The sequence below is a fragment of the Notothenia rossii genome (genome assembly GCF_949606895.1).
Source record: "Notothenia rossii genome assembly, chromosome: 11".
NCBI lineage: Eukaryota > Metazoa > Chordata > Actinopteri > Perciformes > Nototheniidae > Notothenia > Notothenia rossii.
Genome location: NC_136910.1, coordinates 25,569,443 through 25,591,056, shown reverse-complemented (window position 1 = coordinate 25,591,056; position 21,614 = coordinate 25,569,443). Strand labels below are relative to the sequence as shown.

Sequence of the window (21,614 nt, the reverse complement as noted above, 5' to 3'; positions counted from 1 at the left end):
ATCCGGAAAATCACATTGTCTGATTTTTAAAGACTTTATTTGCAAATGATGCTGGAAAATAAGTATTTGGTCAATAACAAAAGTTCATCTCAATACTTTCTTATATACCCTTTGTTTGCAATGACAGAGGTCAAACGTTTTCTGTAAGTCTTCACAAGGTTTTCACACACTGTTGCTGGTATTTTGGCCCATTCCTCCATGCAGATCTCCTCTAGAACAGTGATGTTTTGCGGCTGTCGCTGGGCAACACAGACTTTCAACTCCCTCCAAAGATTTTCTATGGGGTTGAGATCTGGAGACTGGCTAGGCCACTCCAGGACCTTGAAATGCTTCTTACGAAGCCACTCCTTCGTTGCCCGGGCGGTGTGTTTGGGATCATTGTCATGCTGAAAGACCCAGCCACGTTTCATCTTCAATGCCCTTGCTGATGGAAGGAGGTTGTGACTCAAAATCTCACGATACATGGCCCCATCCATTCTTTCCTTTAAACGGATCAGTCGTCCTGGTCCCTTTGCAGAAAAACAGCCCCAAAGCATGATGTTTCCACCCCCATGTTTCACAGTAGGTATGGTGTTCTTTGGATGCAACTCAGCATTCTTTCTCCTCCAAACACGTCTAGTTCAGTTTTTACCAAAAAGTTCTATTTTGGTTTCATCTGACCATATGACATTCTCCCAATCCTCTTCTGGATCATTTAAATGTTCTCTAGCAAACTTCAGACGGGCCAGGACATGTACTGGCTTAAGCAGGGGGACACGTCTGGCACTGCAGGATTTGAGTCCCTGGCGGCGTAGTGTGTTACTGATGGTAGCCTTTGTTACTTTGGTCCCAGCTCTCTGCAGGTCATTGACTAGGTCCCCCCGTGTGGTTCTGGGATTTTTGCTCACCGTTCTTGTGATCATTTTGACCCCACGGGGTGAGATCTTGCGTGGAGCCCCAGATCGAGGGAGATTATCAGTAGTCTTGTATGTCTTCCATTTTCTAATAATTGCTCCCACAGTTGATTTCTTCACACCAAGCTGCTTACCTATTGCAGATTCAGTCTTCCCAGCCTGGTGCAGGTCTACAATTTAGTTTCTGGTGTCCTTTGACAGCTCTTTGGTCTTGGCCATAGTGGAATTTGGAGTGTGACTTTTTGAGGTTGTGGACAGGTGTCTTTTATACTGATAACGAGTTCAAACAGGTGCCATTAATACAGTTAACAAGTGGAGGACAGAGGAGGCTCTTAAAGAATAAGTTACAGGTCTGTGAGAGCCAGAAATCTTGTTTGTTTGTAGGTGATCAAATACTTATTTTCCACCATAATTTGCAAATAAATTCTTTAAAAATCAGACAATGTGATTTTTTCTCATTCTGTTTCTCATAATTGAAGTGTACCTAGGATGAAAGTTACAGGCCTCTCTCATCTTTTTCAGTGGGAGAACTTGCACAATTGGTGGCTGACTAAATACTTTTTTGCCCCACTGTTTATATATATATATATATATATATATATATATATATATATATATATATACAGTGCAATAAGCTTGTTAGTGCAATAAGAAGCTACAGGGACGTTAATCTAACGTCGGCAATAGTAACTTTATTTAATACAACATTTACGGTACAATATTTAATCATACAGCCATGTAGTATAATAATGAATTTCAGCAAACATGTGCAATACAATGCATGACATTGTGGGCCATCTAAGCTAATTTACAGATGGCCCTGAGCCCAATAGAGATTGCTCTGAAAAATGTGCGTGGACGCAATGGCACGAAGGGTTTGGGGGTCCTCCCCCTAGAAAATTTAGATTTTCGCAGGTCTTAGATGCTGTCTGGTGCATTGAATTATAAGATGAACCACCACAATATTATATTATACAATTTCAATTTTATTCTTCATTTCTCTTTTTGTTTGTTCTTGTTTGTGTTTGCTCGCTTGCATGCCCTGCATAGCTATAAGAAATACTTAAGCTGTTGGTCAAGAAACTTTCCATCTGATGAAGGCAAATGCCTTCCCAGTTGTAAAAAAGTAGAAAAGATTACATTCAGTTGTAACTGCCAAAATGAACATTATTTACACTATTATGGCCCCTGTTAAAAATGTTTGTAATGTTATCTACTGCAAGTTGGTCGAACGAATGCCTCCTCATCCGGAAGCTGACCGAGCACACCCGAGCAACAGTCGAGAGGAGCCGAGCGCATCCGCGAAGCACACAAAATGGCGACGTCAGAGTTCCCGTTTGCCGGCAAATCTAAATCTCTTCGGTCAAAATAATTTCCCTTTAGCGCAATACCGCTTCAGTTGCGCCACTTATGTGACAGACAAGAAGAGTATGTGACAGACAAGAATAGTCAATTCCAATGTCTAACACTTAATGTGGAGAAAGAGATGTCCTGTATGGGTTGATTGTGCGTTGATCTGTTGGTAATGCCTCGGGGTTCCGGTGGGCATGTAAGCAAATGCATAATGCTGCGCTATACTTTGTGGCCTCACCCAGTTGCATAGCGACACCTATTGTTTAGGTTTCTTTTAATAAGCAGGTAGTCATATAATTAGCTAGAACTAGCTGGATCTGACCGATATGGATATAAACGCGAGTGAAGTCTAATCTGACGGGAGAGAGAGATCAGCTGCTGCTGACGAGTCGACACGCAGCTCTGCATGATCACATGCAGCGGTGAGCGGACAAAACACACATTTCAGGTTAGAATATCACACGTAGCTATTTTAATTACCTCTCAAACTACCTAAACTAGTTATATATATATATATATGTTTAGTTTTACTGTCGGGTCACTCATTACTGGATCCGCGAGCTGCATGATACTGGCATAATAGATTGCCCGATCGGGCAACCAGCAGGTGAGGCTTCATTGCCCGAGCTAAATACTAGATGGCCCCGGGCCATCGGGCAGTCGTTAAAGTCGAGCCCTGCAATATATCCATTATTACAGCTCCGTGGGATGGCAGTAAGACGATATGGGTCCGTTCTTATTGTGCATCCCTGGGTAAAGATAAACGCAACTCACATTGGTTTCTCATACAGCATCTCTGTAAACTACGTGTATTGTATTCACTGAATTTCACTCTCTACCTTTAACGGCTCGTTGTAGCTCCAGCCCCCACCCTCCCTGTGAGCACAGTGTGCTCTGATTGGTCGGGACTATGCTGAACACGTAACATGAACGTGCCGGGCGGCGCGGTCTCGTGGGTTAGATGCGCGTTCATAATGCAGAGGGAAATAACTCACAGAATAACGTTATTAGCACATTTTTACAACTTGAGGAACTAATCTTTTTAATAAGGGCTATACAAGTGTTCATACTGGGTAGTTTATTTAGTAAACCTGGGGGTTTGGTGTATCCTCCCTTTCGTCTCCTCCCGCACCCCTCCTCCTTCACCCCTCCTCGACGACTCCGTGTGCATTTCAGCAATTGGGACGTCCTTCAAAATGGCGTGTCTTGATCGATTTCCGGGTCAAGTCCCGGAGGAGGGGAAGAGAGGAGTCGAGGAGGGGTATTGGGATGAGGCTAGTGTCTCATGAGCGTCATCCATGTAGTCATACATCCGGCTACGTATACAGCTACGTAGGGCCTCTGTTATCATGTGCTACTCTGATATAGAAGGAACATTCAGTATTTTCCCAACACAAAGAAACCATAGAGGTTTCTCAATACTCTAATTTCCCCTCCTCGACTCCTCGGTCCTCCGGTTGTGACCCGGAAATGGATTTCAGCGCGCCATGTTGAAGGACATCTCATTTCTCTAAATGCACATCAAGGACCGAGCATTGAGCATCGATGAGGCTCTCTGGAGGAGCTCTAACCGAGGAGACACTGATGGGTCCTCCACGGCTCCTCCACGGATGCATTTCCGGGAACGGTGGAAGCGTTACACACGGCCGGACTTATCTCAGCCAATGACAGCTCTGCATGCATCCCCTGGATATTATTTTAGTAACCGCTTGAACGGCGACGCGATGTTTACAGTGAGAACAGCTGTGAGGTCCGTGCAGAAAGCAAAGCAGTGTGTAAAATATATATCACTCAGTATAACAGGCCTACATTACTCTCTGTATTTGTAAGCTGTAGTTTAGTAGATATCTACAAACAAAGAGTCAATATTTTTCCAAGACCATTTAGTGCTTCACATAATAAAATACACAACGGCTGTAGCCTGATTGTGCTTTACGAGCTGTAGGTCTGTGTGGTACAGTGTGTAGGTGTGTGTGTTGTACAGTGCGTAGATGCGGCGGACAGACGGGTCTCAGTTGGTTTGGTGTCCTATGCTTACTTTTAATACTTGTAAATTCAACTTTTGACCCGTAATTTCAATTCCCCATTTCAGCGAGAGAGGGGGGGGGATAAGCATTATATATCCAGTCTCTGATTGTGTTACGTTATTATGAGAGTGCTCTCATACTTGTTTGATTCTGAAATTGTATATATTTATATAAATATATGTGTGTGTATATGTCCGCATCTGTAGCCTGTTATTGTCTCATTATACCGCACTGTGAATGAATCAAAGTAAATATATAAGTCATCATGAACACATCTGTCCATCAGACTGAGTGCTGCTGTGCCTCCTGTCATCATTAATGGACGTCTCTAGAACCGCCAATCGGGTCAATTTGACCCAGAGCTGTTTTTTATTGTATGTAACTTTTTTTCAATAACATATTAAAGTCTCCCAGTCCGTGACTTTTCCTGAAAGTGTGTTATGTAGCACCCTTTGTTGTTAAAAATTGTCAATATGAAGTCAGATTGACGAAATCGCCAAATAAATGGCCATTTATACCTATTTCCGCCAAGCGGGTCATATTGACCCCACCCCTCTTCGCGCTATTGATTTCGCGTGTAAACAAACATGACGTGTTGCTATAGCAATGCCTTTTGTCTACTGCGGTTCCTTATAGATTGAGAGAGAGATAGATTGATTTAGAGAGAGAGAAAGATAAATAGATAGATTGATAGCGACAGTCTGTAGTGAAGGAGCTCGCTCACGGGAGACTGCTCGCGCTGCGCTCCGCAGCAAACAGCGGTTTGCTTTTCACCCAACAACGACAACCGCCTCACAAAACGCTATGTTGTACCGTTAATAAACGAAACAATTTAAAAAAAATTGCTTACCACAGGACCATTTTTCTTTTTAAAGCAATACTTTTACCTTGAAAATCAATGCATTCTAAGGGTGCATTCACACCTAATAGTCCGCTCTCTGGTGCGCAACAGTGGAGTGCACCAGCTGGGCGTAAAAAAGTAGGTCTTAACTCTAACGTCAGGCTTAGCTATTTCCGACTTGGTGATTCGAATTTACACCTAGTGCACCAAGCCTGACTAGTCTAGGTCGTAGCTGCGCCTGGTCTTATGCTGCGTTCACGCCGGACGCGATGCGAATATTCGCTTCGCTCTAAACGCTCCTATCGCATCGCTCTAAACGCTCATATCGCGTCGCTCTAGTCGCTCGAGTTTCACCGCGGCTGCCAGCTGTGTTTATTCGCATCATTTAAACATGACGCGCTGGTTCGGGAGCTACAACCACAACAAAATGAACATATTTTACCGTGATTAAATTGTAATACACGTTTCTAAATGATGCCGACGTAACAACATACTGATACCGGTTAGTAAAAACCATGAATTAATGCTTGACAAGTCTGCAGACAAGACGGCAGGCGAAAAACCTTTTTAAATGCTTGTTTTCTGAATGGAGATTGGGTCGACCAGGCTAAGCTAACGTTGTATATGCTCACTCCACACTCATAACAACGGCCTACAGACATAAATAAACCAGCGACTGTATTCACCATGACACAGACAGGCTGTGGTTTGTACTTGTTTAATTTCTGTACAGTTTCTGAACAGATATGAGGAGCTGTGATCTCTGTGTGCTAACTGCTAACAGCTAATGGCTGATGTTTTCTGGTTGAACGTCAGTGACGGCAGGCTGAGATCCTCACCTCTGATTGGCTTCCGCGAGAACGCGTCACATGAATTTGACGCTCGAGTTGAAAAAATTGAACTCTCGCGTTTGAAGGCAGGTGTGAACGCACCTGCCTTGACTCTGGTCCGCTAAAATAGGTGGTCTCGGAGCGCTTGCTTGCGAACTCTGGAGCGGTTCATTGCTGGTGTGAACGCAGTCTGCACCAAAACATCTGAAGCGCAGTATTTACGTGTCACAAGAACGCAGATATCTTCAAAAATCTTTAGCGAAAGAGTCTTTCAAGACACCCGCGGTTGTTTAGTTAAAGAGTAAAGCAGAATTATGTGTTGAACAGTGTCGTGTAAAGTAAAAATTCTCCGTCAGCTACGTAAAAGTAAAAACACCTGTCATCTGTGACACGCCCCTCCTTACTGCAGAACGTCTCTCATGGATAATGTGCAGCGGCGTGGTCATTATGGGGAAAAGAACACCGACAGGCTGATCAGGAGCCCGACGCGAAGCGGAGGGATCTAGATCGGCGTGAATTATCCCGCTTATTACATGGCCACATTCTCAACAAAGTAACGACATGACTCCCAATATTAATTGAAATGCTTTTGTGGATTTAGAAAATGATTTTATTGATTTAAAAAATAGTTGTATATATTTATTTAAATTGACATGCATCCGCTAAGAAAAATAGTCCGTTGTTACTGTTTGAACTAACGTAGCAATGGCAGGAACTGCTTTGATAGCGTTTTTGAGGAGCTTTTTGATTACAGATTTGAAAACATCGTTGCTTGCTTTAAAAGTAGCACAATTCATTATGTCAAACCTTGGAAAGTATCTAGATATCCCTGCCCTAATGCCAAAGTAACTGGCAACTGAATATGTGTCGCCGTCTGATGTCTATGTCTGGACCGCTGCGTAAAAAGGAGGATTTCTGCCCGTTACTTCTCCGCTCTTGTCTTGTCGCTCTTGTCTTGTCAGTTAGAAAAGCAAACTGCATGCAGTTTGCTTTTTAGCCAAACTGTATACAGATAAAACAAACGGACTTCTTTGTGCAGATGTGAGCGTCCTTAACAACGGTCAATAAATCCTTGACAGCGGTCTGTCTGTTCTGGATTAACAACGTGTCACGTGTTCTGAATTGACCAATCAGAATCGAGTATTCAACAAAGCCATGTAATAATGTTTTTTAACGGACGTTGTCTAATTATATAATCATATGCGCGGGCCGCTAGTGTCTGTTGATCTCCAGATTAACAGCAGCATGAGAATAACCTGCCGAAAGTGCCGATGCTCCATGGCGGAGGCTCTGCTAGAAATTGCCGGGATTTGCGTTTTTACTATGGTTTTTACCCCCTTAATGTCTGACCAATGGTTGAACAGCATTTCCGAGCACATGACTTGTGTTTAAAGTTCATAGTTCGTTTGAGTTTTGCCCGTGTGAACGCAAACCGAACCTTCTGAAAAATGAAATAATGTAACAAACTGTGGTCTGGTGCTCACCAGAGAGCGGACTATTACCCTGCTGGGTCAATTTGATCCCGGTGGCGGTTTTAGGTATAAAAACATTCTGGCGGTTCTAGTGTTAAAATGACCGCTCAGAGGAGAGGAGTTCTCATTTCTCTAACCGCCTGCTGCTTCCCCCCCTCTCTCCTCGGTTCCCCTCCTCAGTCCTCCGCTCGCATCTCCTGTGGGCGGGACTAAGTATCGAGGATAGGAGTCGAGGAAAGGAGTCGAGGAGGGGAAATTAGAGTATTGAGAAACCTCTCATGTCTTTTTAATAACATATATGATCCAAAACATGTACAAATTAAAGTTGATTACCACTACTAGATTAGAATCAAATAATAAACCAATTCCTTTAAAAGATTTTTCGACCAGCATATTAACTTGATTTTCAAGGAAGAAATCACCCTATGCTCTGTCCCCATGAACACTTGACGTTTAAACCTGTGATTGCTGTTTGCAGGCTGGTGTTGGAGTGGAACGCTCTGGGCGTGTGGGACGAAGCCTTCTCTCTCTTCTGCGATGGTTTGGCCTCCAACAGCGTGCTGACACAGCTGGACCTGCGCAACAATCAGATCAACCACCACGGAGCGTCCGAGCTCGCACTGGCACTTAAACGCAACACCACGCTGCAAGTGCTGGGTGAGGTCTTCATATCTTCTGAAACACATATGGTGGTACCAAGTCTAATCACAGATTGTTTATGCATGCAATCAAACAGATGATACTAGATAAACTACAGGTAACATATTGTGTGTTTTCTGTCAAGGTTTATTTTTCAAAACAATAATTAAAGGTGGGGTATGTAACTTTGAGAAACCGTCTCGAGATACACTTTTTGTTATATTCCATGGAATGCTCTTAACATCCTACGGAGCCCCTAAAGGGACATGAAAAAAAGAAAAAGAAAAAACAGAAAAAAAAAAGTCAGGATAACGGGTTAGTATCTCGTGCGCACGAGATACTTTCTCGTGCGCACGACTTAGTATCTCGTGCGCACAAGATACTAACCCGTTATCCTGACTTTTTTTTGGGGAGAAAGTTACCGGTGCGCCAAGGAGGAAGTGAAGCGCACAGGACACAACCATTTCATTGCAGACTGTTATGTTTACGTGGGGAAATGACATTGCATTATTTGAGATATATTTCGTACTCAGACTTCACTTTAAGGACATTTCGGCCAGGGGTGTGTGGTCACTCCAGGAGGCAGCGGGACGTGTAACTCAGAGAAGAGCAGCACCAGCGCTCAAAGAGCTTTTACGCACCGCCTTCTGTGTCTACCTTCATTGAACAGCTATAAAGAGTGACCACAGGCCGTTTTAACCACACACACCTCTACACACACACCGAACTGCCCGATTACTCCCCCTTTTATTAGTTTGATGAAGGAGATCGCCGGTCATCAGGACGCATGATGGGCGGACTGGGACTAAAAATCAGCCCGGGAATCTCACCCTTGCATCACCCTTGCATCATCAGCTCCTTACATCTACTGGTTATAGTTTTCATTTAAATTGTCATCAAGCACAAACCATTTATATATGTCACTCTTTAAATTGCAATTTCTATACAAACACAATGAACAATTTGCCTTATTTTTATCCATGCCTATAGACCAGTGGCGGCTGGTGGAAAATATTTTTGGTGGGGCTATGGAAATGGTGATCAAACCATACTAGGGCGGTCCGGGGGATCGTCCCCCGGAAGACATTTTTGAGAAAGGACCCCGTAAATGTTGACATCTGGTGATGTTAGATAGGGGGGTGTGTGTGTCTGTGTGTGTGTGTGTGTGTGATACTTGCCAACCCTCCCGATTTTCGCGGGACACTTTCCGATTTCTGACAAAATCAGATTTACTCACAACTGTTTCCACTCGGACTTTAACACAGCTACACCATTGTTTGGTTTCCATGGTAGCGCGTCTCTTTAGCAGCGCCCGCAACTCAAAGTCTGAGAGGGTGAGGAAGATGAAAACTGAACAAGAATCGACAACTCGACCCTCTGCTCACTCCTTTACTGTAAAATACAGGTCCAGCCCACACATATGCTCCATGGTGCCACAGGCATTGCCCTTACAACTACAATAGGCATGTAAATGTTAATCTACAGCTCCGGCGATCCACTAGCACCGGAGTCTCCACCTGCAGACGCAGCCATCCTCGACAACTACTGTAGCGTCACCTTGGATACGAGTCTAAACAACTCACAGACACACAGGCCAGGGCGCTGACAGGGCGCCTTTTGAGCATCAGATCTGACGACGCTGATTGGCTGAAATTATGTTTTGGTGGCATAGTTTACAGATAGCAACAGTCAGCTTGTTGGCTGCTGCTGCTCTGGCTGAGGGCTCTTTCTTACCGCCCGGACGAGAGAGGGTAATGATACACGCTGCGGCCAGGCAGGAAACATGTGACTTATCAGTAACTTTAGACATCGTAAAACAATTTTAAACAAGATTTTATTCTAGATTATACATTTTACTGATACCAACTATATAATATTTACCTTGTTCATTAAAAAAAAAAAAAAAAATGTTTTTTTAAAATATATTTATATATATTTTTAATTTTTAATGACAATCAAACATGTGGGAAGAGGGGGGGCGGCGCCCCTATGGGCCGGCCGCCACTGCTATAGACTGTCAACTGAACTGTAGCCCTTCTGATGCCATATTACAAAATACATTGTCAAAACGTCATAAAAGGATGTCTGTCGCATATATTTTTATATCTAAAAAGTATTTAGTCAGCCACCAATTGTGCAAGTTCTCCCACTTAAAAAGATGAGAGAGGCCTGTAATTTTCATCCTAGGTACACTTCAACTATGAGAGACAGGATGGGGGGAAAGAATCCAGGAAATCACATTGTAGGATTTTTAATGAATTAATTGGTAAATTCCTCGGTAAAATAAGTATTTGGTCACCCACAAACAAACAAGATTTCTGGCTCTCACAGACCTGTAACTTTTTCTTTAAGAGCCTCCTCTGTCCTCCACTTGTTAACTGTATTAATGGCACCTGTTTGAACTCGTTATCAGTATAAAAGACACCTGTCCACAACCTCAAACAGTCACACTCCAAACTCCACTATGGCCAAGACCAAAGAGCTGTCAAAGGACACCAGAAACTAAATTGTAGACCTGCACCAGGCTGGGAAGACTGAATCTGAAATAGGTAAGCAGCTTGGTGTGAAGAAATCAACTGTGGGAGCAATTATTAGAAAATGGAAGACATACAAGACCACTGATAATCTCCCTCGATCTGGGGCTCCACGCAAGATCTCGCCCCTTGGGTTCAAAAATGATCACAAGAACGGTGAGCAAAAATCCCAGAACCACACGGGGGGACCTAGTCAATGACCTGCAGAGAGCTGGGACCAAAGTAACAAAGGCTACCATCAGTAACACACTACGCCGCCAGGGACTCAAATCCTGCAGTGCCAGACGTGTCATGTCCAGGCCCGTCTGAAGTTTGTTAGAGAGCATTTAGATGATCCACAAGAGGATTGGGAGAATGTCATATGGTCAGATGAAACCAAAATAGAACTTTTTGGTAAAAACTCAACTAGACGTGTTTAGAGGAGAAAGAATGCTGCGTTGCATCCAAAGAACACCATACCTACTGTGAAACATGGGGGTGGAAACATCGTGCTTTGGGGCTGTTTTTCTGCAAAGGGACCAGGACGACTGATCCGTGTAAAGGAAATAATGAATGGGGCCATTTATCGTGAGATTTTGAGTGACAACCTCCTTCCATCAGAAAGGGCATTGAAGATGAAACGCTGCTGGGTCTTTCAGCATGACAATGATCCCAAACACACCGCCCGGTAGGGGTTTCACAACTACCAATATTTACTAGTCGACACGTTTTTCAAAATTGAAAAGTTGCTTTACAACTGACAAAAAAGAGGTCAAGACTGAAAACAATAGTGGAAGCAGCAGGTGAATTTTTGTGGATAAAGGATATAACCGTTGAAATGATACATGAAATGCTAGCCACCAATAATGATGATTCACAGATTGGTGAGTAGATGAATGGTTTTTCTCATTCTGCAATGGAATGCTAGAAGCCTTATTGCAAATGGACAAGAATTCAAGACCTATATATGTCAGTTAAAAGAAAAACCAGACGTTATTTGTATTCAAGAAACATGGCTGAAGACTCATTTGGACTTCATAATTAGGGGATATACTGCTATAAGACAAGATAGAAATGATGGCCAGGGAGGGGGATGTGCAATCTTTATCAGAGAAGTAATGTCTTATAATAGGCTAACATTTAAGAACAGTCATGATTTAGAAATAGTGGGTGTAGAAGTTTGGATTAATAAAAGGAAAATTAGTGTCCTGAATTTTTATAATCCATGTAATAAACTCAAAATAGAGGAATTAGAGAGTCTTTGCCAAGGAAATGAAATAATATGGTGTGGTGATTTTAATGCACATAATACAATGTGGGGAGGGAGATCAACAGATTACAACGGACAGGTGGTGGAGGATTTAATGGAGGCAAAGGAATTAGTTTGTTTAAATAATGGGCAAGGTACAAGGATCAATTTTAGAGATGGAACAGAGTCTGCGATCGACCTAACTCTTGTAACAAGTGAATTAGCTTCTGGTAGCAGTTGGGAAGTATTGGCAAATAACAGTATTGGGAGTGATCATCTTCCAATTATAATCAAGTTTGATATAAATCATGTGGATGAGCTAGACGGTATCATGAGATGGACCTTTTCTAAAGCAAATTGGGAGATGTTTGCTAAATTGTGCGATAATGAATTGGATCAGATTGATATGGCAGAAAGTATTGATGAAATAAATGAGCAATTTACTTCAAATATAATTAAAAGCGCTAATTAAACTATTGGGAATAAAACTGGGAAACTTGGTAAATGTGTTAAGATGGTACCGTGGTGGAACAAAGAATGTAATGATGCAATCCGAAACAAAATCAGGCTGTTTGGAAAGCTAAGAAAGACACATTCATTACATAATTTATTAGAATATAAAAAGGCACAGGCTCAGGTAAGGAACATTGTTAAAAGAGCAAAAAGGGAGTGTTGGAGAGGATTCTGTTCAAGTATTGGGAGAACTACACCATTAGATAAAGTATGGGGAATGATTAAGAAGATGAGGGGAATAAGACATCAGAGTAACCTGCCAGTATTAGAGATTGGAGGGGAAGTTGCCACTGGTGCTTTGGAGAAGGCAGAAATTCTAGCTGAAAATGTTGTCAAAGTTCATTCTTCGGAAAATTTGACAGAAGAAGGTAAGATCAGGAGGCAGGAAGTGTTAGATGAGCATCCTAATGTATATGAAGAAAGACATTCGTCGCAGAGTGTTGTAAATATACCTTTCTCTATTCAAGAGTTGAGAAGAGCATTAAGTAAGTGTAAAATGACTGCTCCTGGGAAAGATAATGTATGTTATATAATGTTGACCAAATTAAGTCATTTTGCACTAGGAAAGCTGCTGGAGATGTACAATAAGATCTGGGAGAAAGGGAAGCTGCCAATAATATGGAAAGAGTCAGTCATTATTCCTATTAGGAAACCTGGGAAAGATCCAACCAGTCCAGGCAGTTATAGACCTATAGCTCTGACATCACACTTGTGTAAAGTTATGGAAAGAATGATAACAGAAAGGCTAACATACTACATTGAGAAAAATGAACTAATGACTCCTTATCAGAGTGGGTTTAGAAGTGGGCGGAGTACTTTAGATCCACTGCTGTGCCTGGAGTCTGAAGTCAGGAAAGCCCAAGCGAACAAGGAGTGTGTTGTAGCTGTATTCTTTGATGTGGAAAAAGCTTACGATATGATGTGGAAGGAAGGATTATTAATAAAACTGGACATTATGGGTCTGGGAGGTAATGTATATAATTGGATTATGGATTTTTTGTTTGGCCGTGCCATCAGAGTCCGAGTTGGCAAGTCATATTCTCGAAGGCATGAAGTTGAAAATGGAACCCCGCAGGGGAGTGTCATCAGTCCTCTTTTATTTTCTATCATGATCAATGATATATATACACAAGTAGGATCTGATATTGGTAAGTCACTTTTTGCAGATGATGGAGCTCTTTGGAAAAGGGGCAGAAATGTAAAATATATTGTAGCTAAGATTCAGGAAGCCATTAGGGAAATTGAAAGCTGGTCTCTGACATGGGGGTTTAGATTGTCGGTGGAAAAAACTGAAACTTTATTTTTTACGAGGAAAAGGATAGGTGAGGAGGTTAGGTTAAAACTTTATGGACAAGATCTAAAGAAAGTGAAGACATTTAAATTTCTGGGAATATGGTTGGACGAGAGAGTCACATGGAGTACTCACATTGATAAAGTAGTAGATAAATGTAAAAGGGTTTTAAATGTTATGAGGTGCTTGGCAGGCACTAAGTGGGGGGCTGATAAAGCTGCTTTGAGGAACGTGTACACGGCCTTAATTAGATCAGCCATAGAATACGGACTAATAGTGTATGGGTCAGCTGCATACTCTTCTCTTCAAAAATTAGATAGAGTCCAGGCACAAGCACTAAGGATATGCTGTGGGGCAGTAAGATCTACACCAGTGTCGGCACTTCAGGTAGAGGTCGGAGAAGTACCTATTTCTTTGAGGAGAAAGCAGTTAATTGTTCATTACTGGGCAAATCTACAGGTTCATAAAGATACTCACCCTACTAAACAAACTGTACAAACAAGTTGGGAAAGTAACAAAATAAAAAAAGAAAGTTTTTGTTTTTGTTTTTCGGAAATATGTAAGGAATTCAAAGTTAAAGAATGGAATATTAGTCCGACGGTGTTGTTATCAGCTGTTCCACCATGGTTGCTCCCTCAACCTATCGTCGATTTATCACTATTGAAACGGGTACATTCAATGAAAAACAAATTCAATGTACAGGCTTATGTGAACACTGTTCTACATGAACAATATGGGCACTTTATAAAAATATTTACTGATGGATCCAAAAATCCAGAAAATGGTCTAACTAGTTGTGCATTTTATGTTCCTGAGTTAAAAGTCAAAGTGGGAAAGCGTACAAGTGATCACATTGCAGTATATACAGTAGAGATGATGGCTATCTCTCTAGCACTTCAGTGGGTAGAGGAAATACAGCCAATGTGAGTGGTCATTTGCTCTGACTCCAGTGCAGCTCTGGAGAGTATAAACAACTTCTCTTCAGAATGTCGTCAGGATATTTTACATGAAATTTTACAAAGCATGTTTAGGTTAGTTCATCTGGGAATTGTTGTTCAATTTGTGTGGGTTCCAGTGCATGTGGGCATTAGAGGGAATGAAGTAGTGGATCAACTGGCAAAATGTGGTTTGAAAGCAAACCAGATTGATATTATGGTACCCATCAGTAAAGCAGAAGTCAAATCTTTTACAGAAATGGTTATCAAGCAACAATCCCAAAGACTATGGGACAGTAACACCAAAGGAAGACATTTATATCAGATACAAAGGGAAGTAGGAACAGGAAGCACTTGGAGGAGTAGTAGAAGAGAGCAGAGCATTAACAGCAGGATAAAATTGGGACACTCTGGACTAAACTCATCACTGCATCTGATTGGAAAACATCCAAATGGCAATTGTGATGGTTGCCAACAACCAGAGACAATACATCATGTATTTTTTAGCTGCCCGGATTATAACAGACAAAGATTCATTCTGAAAACTGCACTGGAACAACTCAACATCAAGGACATGGATTTCAAGGCAATATTTGAAAGTAAATCAAGAAATGAAGCAAACAAGCTGATCTGCAAATTCCTCAAAAGCACTGGTCTGAGGACAAGGATTTGGTAAGAACATTTAATAACTAAACAGTAGGTGGCGATATATGCTCCAAGTGGAAGCGATTCGCCATTAAAGAAAAGAAGAAGAAGAACGTCCACCTTTCCATATTTTTGGTTTGAACACCAACGCATCGACATGTGAGGGAAGGAGGCTTGACCGCTTTCGGGTGACAGTGTTGCCTGCCAGGGAAAAAACCCTCTCACTCGGGGTGCTTGTGGCTGGAATAGCCAGGTAGCTCCTCGAAAGCGGGGGAAGCGGTGCACGTATTCTGCCCACCACTCCAGTGGATTATCCATTGTGCGGTGTCCGCTGGCAGTAATCCCGTAGCTCATCATCCGCATCACTGTTGACCCGTGTTTTCTTGCTGTTCGTTTGCCTCTGTTCAGTGCTGACGCCGGTCCGTTGCTCACTGGTGCTAGCATTACTGCTAGTGCTAGCTGTCGGCAGCGGGTGTTTCATCTTCAGATGGTTGCGCATAGCAGATGCATTTGTATTGTACTTCAGTACAGCTGTACACAACTGACACTTCACTGTGGAGTTGGTTACATCTTCGTTGAAGTACTGCCATACATAAGAATGTCGGACGTGTTTTGTAGCATTTTGCAGCACCTCGTTTACCTAAAAATTTTTCACGACTAGTTGACTAGGGCCTACAGCGCCGACGAGTGGTAAAGGTTGTCGACTAGTCGACTAGTCTATTAGTTGGTGAAACCCCTACCGCCCGGGCAACGAAGGAGTGGCTTCGTAAGAAGCATTTCAAGGTCCTGGAGTGGCCTAGCCAGTCTCCAGATCTCAACCCCATAGAAAATCTTCGGAGGGAGTTGAAAGTCCGTGTTGCCCAGCGACAGCCCCAAAACATTACTGCTCTAGAGGAGATCTGCATGGAGGAATGGGCCAAAATACCAGCAACAGTGTGTGAAAACCTTGTGAAGACTTACAGAAAACGTTTGACCTCTGTCATTGCCAAAATGGGTATAGCAAAGTATTGAGATGAACTTTTGTTATTGACCAAATACTTATTTTCCACCATAATTTGCAAATAAATTCTTTAAAAATCAGACAATGTGATTTTCTCGATTCTTTTTCTTTATTCAAATTCAAATTCAAAACCTTTATTTATTCAGGTGAAAACCCATTGAGATCATTGACCTCTTTTTCAATGGTGACCTCATTTTGTCTCTCATAGTTGAGGTATACCTAGGATGAAAATTACAGGCCTCTCTCCTCTTTTTAAGTGGGAGAACTTGCACAATTGCTGGCTGACTACCGTAAATACTTTTTCGCCCCACTGTATATAGATTTATTTTTCTCTAGAATCTTACTTTTAACAGTTCCTTTTACACATAACGTTCTTAAAATGACTTTTTCAAGTATGTAATACACACAGGTGTATAGAAAATAGGCTTTACAATGTTGTCATATTATTTAGAGACTATTCTTTTATTTATTGAGTTACCAAAAAACATGCTATTTCATTATTTATATTGGTATTCATTTGAAGTTAGCTATCTCCTGACAGAGTGTTTGTGCCTCCCTGTTTTCAGACCTGAGGTGGAACAACGTTGGTCTGCTGGGCGGCCGGACCCTGCTGGAGGCTCTGCAGCAGAACAAGAGCCTCACACAGCTGGAGATGGCAGGGAACAACATACCGAGTGACACCCTCAAAGCACTTGGTAAGGGGTCGTGTGTGTGTATCCATGTGTGTGTGTGCACGCAGTACATGGTTATGCACATGTGTCTGTACTAGAGATGTTAAGATTCACCGATTCGCATCGGTGCACCGGCATAAACGTTCAAGATGCGAGTGCACCGGTTGAAAGACTGCACATCGGCTACAGTTTGGGTTGAACCGGGTTTAACCGGATTGAACTCGCGATGCATCGATTGCGTAGCGTCTTTGCATCGGTAAAAAAACGATTCATTCATATAAAATCCCCTCATCTTGTCAACGCTCAGCAGAGACGATCTTTGATATTTGCTTCGCCACTACGGAGAACGAGAGTCTCAGTTATCAACACACACGGAAGTTGAGGAGAAAGAGAAACACAGCGCACCGAAAAATACCTACAAATCAAACGTTTGGCAACACTTCAGATTGTTCAAGAAAGACGGTGTAATAGTCATTTATGCTATATAGTTGACCGCAGGTCATGGAGAGTAATAAGGTATCCGTAGACCTTTGTATGAGGTATCTTTATTACTTAACAGGTCTACAGCCATGATACATAGATGCGGACTTGCATACACACAGTATCACTCCGCAGCCGCACCCCATCAGTAACGTCCTGATGGTATATGTGCGCGGCACTATTACTACAGACGGTCAACTTGAAAAATCACTCGCAAATTGTTAACGATGCCGAGCCGCTTTAAAGTACACAAGTAGTACGAGGAACTTAGCGACGCACATAAAGAGGCGACGTGGGGTCTGCGGCTGAAAAGAGAAACCTGAAAGTGAGACACATGAGTTAAATCACTCAGTGAGGTGTTCTGTCAGAGAGAGGTGTTTAGCTTACAGCAGCCTGTGACGGCCAATAATAATTTAAATGTCTTCCTCACTGTAAGCAGTTATGAAATACCTGTTTGTAAAAGGTTATTTGTTTTCTTTATTGTTCAGATAGAAACCACTGCTTTCTGCTCACTGGTGAGTTAGCCTCTGAGTGTTAAGCACATCAGGCTGGCAGCTGTATGGGCATTGCTCTATGGTAGCTGTTATTTGCACATTGTTAATCATGAGCAATGCATCCTTACATTGTTTAACTGAGGTGTTATACAATTGTACTCTGGAGAGCTTTTAAAGGTAAAAAAATAAACGGCATGATGGGATGTGCAGTACCAAATATGTAAAGCACTTTTTTGTTAATGTATGATTTGCTGCATATAAGGAATAAAACAAAAATCCTCTGTCGTACCATATTGAAGTATCATTATTTTTACATCGTGTTGAATCGCATCGTATCGCCCCGAATCGCATAATGTTGAATCAAATCGTATCGAACTGTATCGTAACAGGGGTGAATCGTATCGTATCGCATCGCCTGGTGTTTCAAAGGTATCGTTAATGTATCGTATCGTGGCAACGTATCGAGGTGCGCATCGCATCGGCCTCAGTGATGGAGATGCACATCCCTAGTCTGTACGTGTGTGTAGTAGTTGTACGATTTTATCCCAGTTTGATCTATGCCTGGCTTCCAGAAGCAAGTGAATACAAGAAAAAATACCATATTTTTGTTACATTGAAGTTGTAAAGAAAAGTAATCGATGTCAAATGGTCTTTTGTGAGTGAAGTATTCTTTTAAAGCTATAGTAATCCTTTAACATTTTTGTGATTTAAGTAATGTTACGGATACAGACGCCACCATTTTTTATGGTAAAAAATATTGTATGATTCATATTAAAGGAGTTATTCAATATGAGATTATGTTGTTTTGTTTCAACTGGAGGCTCAACACATAACAACGTATAGGGCCTTTCTTTGTTATCACATCCTTAAGTTTATAAGACATACGACATAACGGCAGCTTGTGTTGAGATATACAGCAGTTATCTGATATACAGTATATTCAGAGAAAAGTATTCTTACTTCAATACTATGGCTATAATTTGATGATTTTCTAACCCTTTCCTAGGAAAGCTCTAACACTAATGTGGCCTGATTTGATTGTGTTAATGATTATCCCCCAGTGATACCTGTTACCATGCAAACCCTCCTCTGCCTTCTCTCTCTCTCTCTCTCTCTCTCTCTCCCCTCCCTGTGGCCCCTGTGGTTGAACCCTCTCAGAGCAGACCTCAGGACACAACTCAGATCGACAGAGCGGCCTGAGAGAGAGCCGCAGCCGGACGCAGGTCCTCGGCAAGGAGATTCAGATTCTGAAGGAGGAGAAGGGGCGCCAGGTAACCCCACACTGAACAGTTAAATCATTATGACTCAGAATAAGAACACTGTTTTAAGACTTTTAAGAAACCACATAAAAAACATTCTACACGTGTTATAATGTATCTGGCCATGCACATTGTCAAAAATGTCTTAAGGTCTGTTAGTTGATCCACTTCTTTGTTCCAGATAGAATGATCAGAATTTTGATGGATTAAATGAGTTTATACATACATTTTCCTCACGTGATGAATTCTCCTGATTTTGACAACCCTCTGCCAGTTTATCTTAAAACACCATGCTCTTAATGATTGTGTTTTCACAATAGATTGGCATTTTAATTTAGTACAGATGTTCATGTTCCCAAGAAGATGCATACTATTGGCATTGATGATCCCCTCTGCATCTAAAAGATTGATTGAAAATGTTTTTTCTAAGAACATCCATGGTCCCCATATGATGATATCCCCCTGACCTTCCCTCTGCCTAATGCTTGCAAAACGAATGACATTGTCATTAGCTGCTTTGGCAGTATTTGCTGTTTTGTGGTCCATGTAATCACAGATTGTTTCATCTGAGTATGTGGACGTAGACATTTAGCATTGACTGTAGCTCAAAGCAGCGCTGTAGTTCAGTAAAGATTCTTGTTAGATATTGAAAAACCTCCTTAGTAGTATTCAATACAAATATTTTTCACTGTAGAAAGAGTTTTATTGAACAAATGTGCACAGTATAACTCTGCGATTATGTAAAAGTGAAACCTGAAAAACTTTTTTTGGTACATAAAAGATGTTGGGTGAAAAATCCCTTTTAATTCTAAGTATTACACTGAACAAAAATATAAATGCAACACTTTTGTTTTTGCTCCCATTTTTCATGAGATGAACTCAAAGATCTAAAACATTTTCTACATATACAAAATAACCATTTCTCTCAAATATTTTTCACAAATCTGAAAAAATCTGTGATAGTGAGCACTTCTCCTTTGCCGAGATAATCCATCCCACCTCACAGGCGTGGCATATCAAGATGCTGATTAGACAGCATGATTATTGCACAGGTGTGCCTTAGGCTGGCCACAATAAAAGGCCACTCTGAAACGTGCATTTTTGCTTTATTGGGGGGTCTGGGGGGATCAGAAAACCAGTCAGTATCTGGGGTCTGAGGGTTAGGATTAGGGTTAGGGTTAGGGTAATGTTGTGAATCGAGTGGCCCATGGTGGTGGTGGGGTTATGGTATGGGCAGGCGTATGTTATGGACGACGAACACAGGGCACTCGATTCACAACATTACCCTAACCCTAACCCTACCCCTCACACCAGATACTGACTGGTTTTCGGACCCCCCCAGAACCCCCCAATAAAGCAAAACTGCACGTTTCAGAGTGGCCTTTTATTGTGGCCAGCCTAAGGCACACCTGTGCAATAATCATGCTGTCTAATCAGCATCTTGATATGCCACACCTGTGAGGTGGGATGGATTATCTCGGCAAAGGAGAAGTGCTCACTATCACAGATTTTTTCAGATTTGTGAACAATATTTGAGAGAAATGGTTATTTTGTGTATATAGAAAATGTTTTAGATCTTTGAGTTCATCTCATGAATAATGGGAGCAAAAACAAAAGTATTGCGTTTATATTTTTGTTCAGTGTATAATGATGTATTGCTGATTTATAGTAGTGATTTCTGTGGTTAATTCTCCTCTCTTTTAGTTCCTAAACCTCATGGAAACCATAGAAAGGCAGAGGGAGGAGATGGGACGCTCCAGTGGGTGAGTGCCGGTCATCGGCTGTCATTTTAGTTCTGAAACAACACCCACATGAGTGCCCTTACATTGACACTGGAAAGGAGATTAAACCACATACATCAGATGATACATCATCCTTGTGCGATCACATTCTGTATCCATGACCTGTTCCCCTTCTTTTCTGTTTGCTAAGGTCTGCCTCCATTCAGGTAGGCCAACTCCAGGAAGCTCTGAATGAGAGGAAGTCAGCTGTCAACTCCCTCACTGCCAAGTAAGCATTTCATTTCCCTTTATTCAAATCAGAAGCTTTAGCTTTAAAAATATATATCTGCTGTCTTGCAGCCTTCAGACGGCTGCAGGGATTCAATGAATGGAAGTAGAAGTTTCTTAATACCAGTGTTTCCCCTACCATTGTCTCGGAGGGGCGCTGTGCCCCGCCAACGGAGCCCCGCGACCCCCCTGAAATTCAAGGTGTTTTGTTTTTTTATGTTGTTTTTTATATTTACATTTTTTATTTTTTTAATAATATATATTTATAGCACAAAATTGCAACTAATCTATCTACTGTCACTTTTTACATTGAACATGTGCTCTTTTATTATATAAACTAAACACTTTCATTTTAAGTTTAGTTTTTTTGACCCTAAGAAACCCCCCCCCCCCCCCCTCAGGCACAGACAGCACCCCCCCAAAGCAGTAAACTTAGGGGAAACACTGAATACTGTGAGCTGCTGACATTAGATACTATAAGAAGCATTCCAATTCATTTA

The 21,614-nt window shown here is 41.8% G+C and overlaps 1 protein-coding gene across 3 annotated transcripts in view; it reads left to right on the top strand.

Annotated features, from left to right (window-relative positions):
- lrrc45 (leucine rich repeat containing 45) overlaps positions 1-21,614 on the top strand; it is a 53,423-nt gene that overhangs the window by 11,130 nt on the left and 20,679 nt on the right. For all 3 annotated transcript variants that reach the window (XM_079657941.1, XM_079657943.1, XM_079657942.1), the window contains exons 5-9: positions 7,895-8,073; positions 16,768-16,896; positions 19,005-19,117; positions 20,810-20,868; positions 21,038-21,115. In XM_079657941.1, the coding sequence (XP_079514067.1) occupies positions 7,895-8,073; positions 16,768-16,896; positions 19,005-19,117; positions 20,810-20,868; positions 21,038-21,115 (558 nt within the window). The remainder of the gene's footprint in view (positions 1-7,894; positions 8,074-16,767; positions 16,897-19,004; positions 19,118-20,809; positions 20,869-21,037; positions 21,116-21,614) is intronic.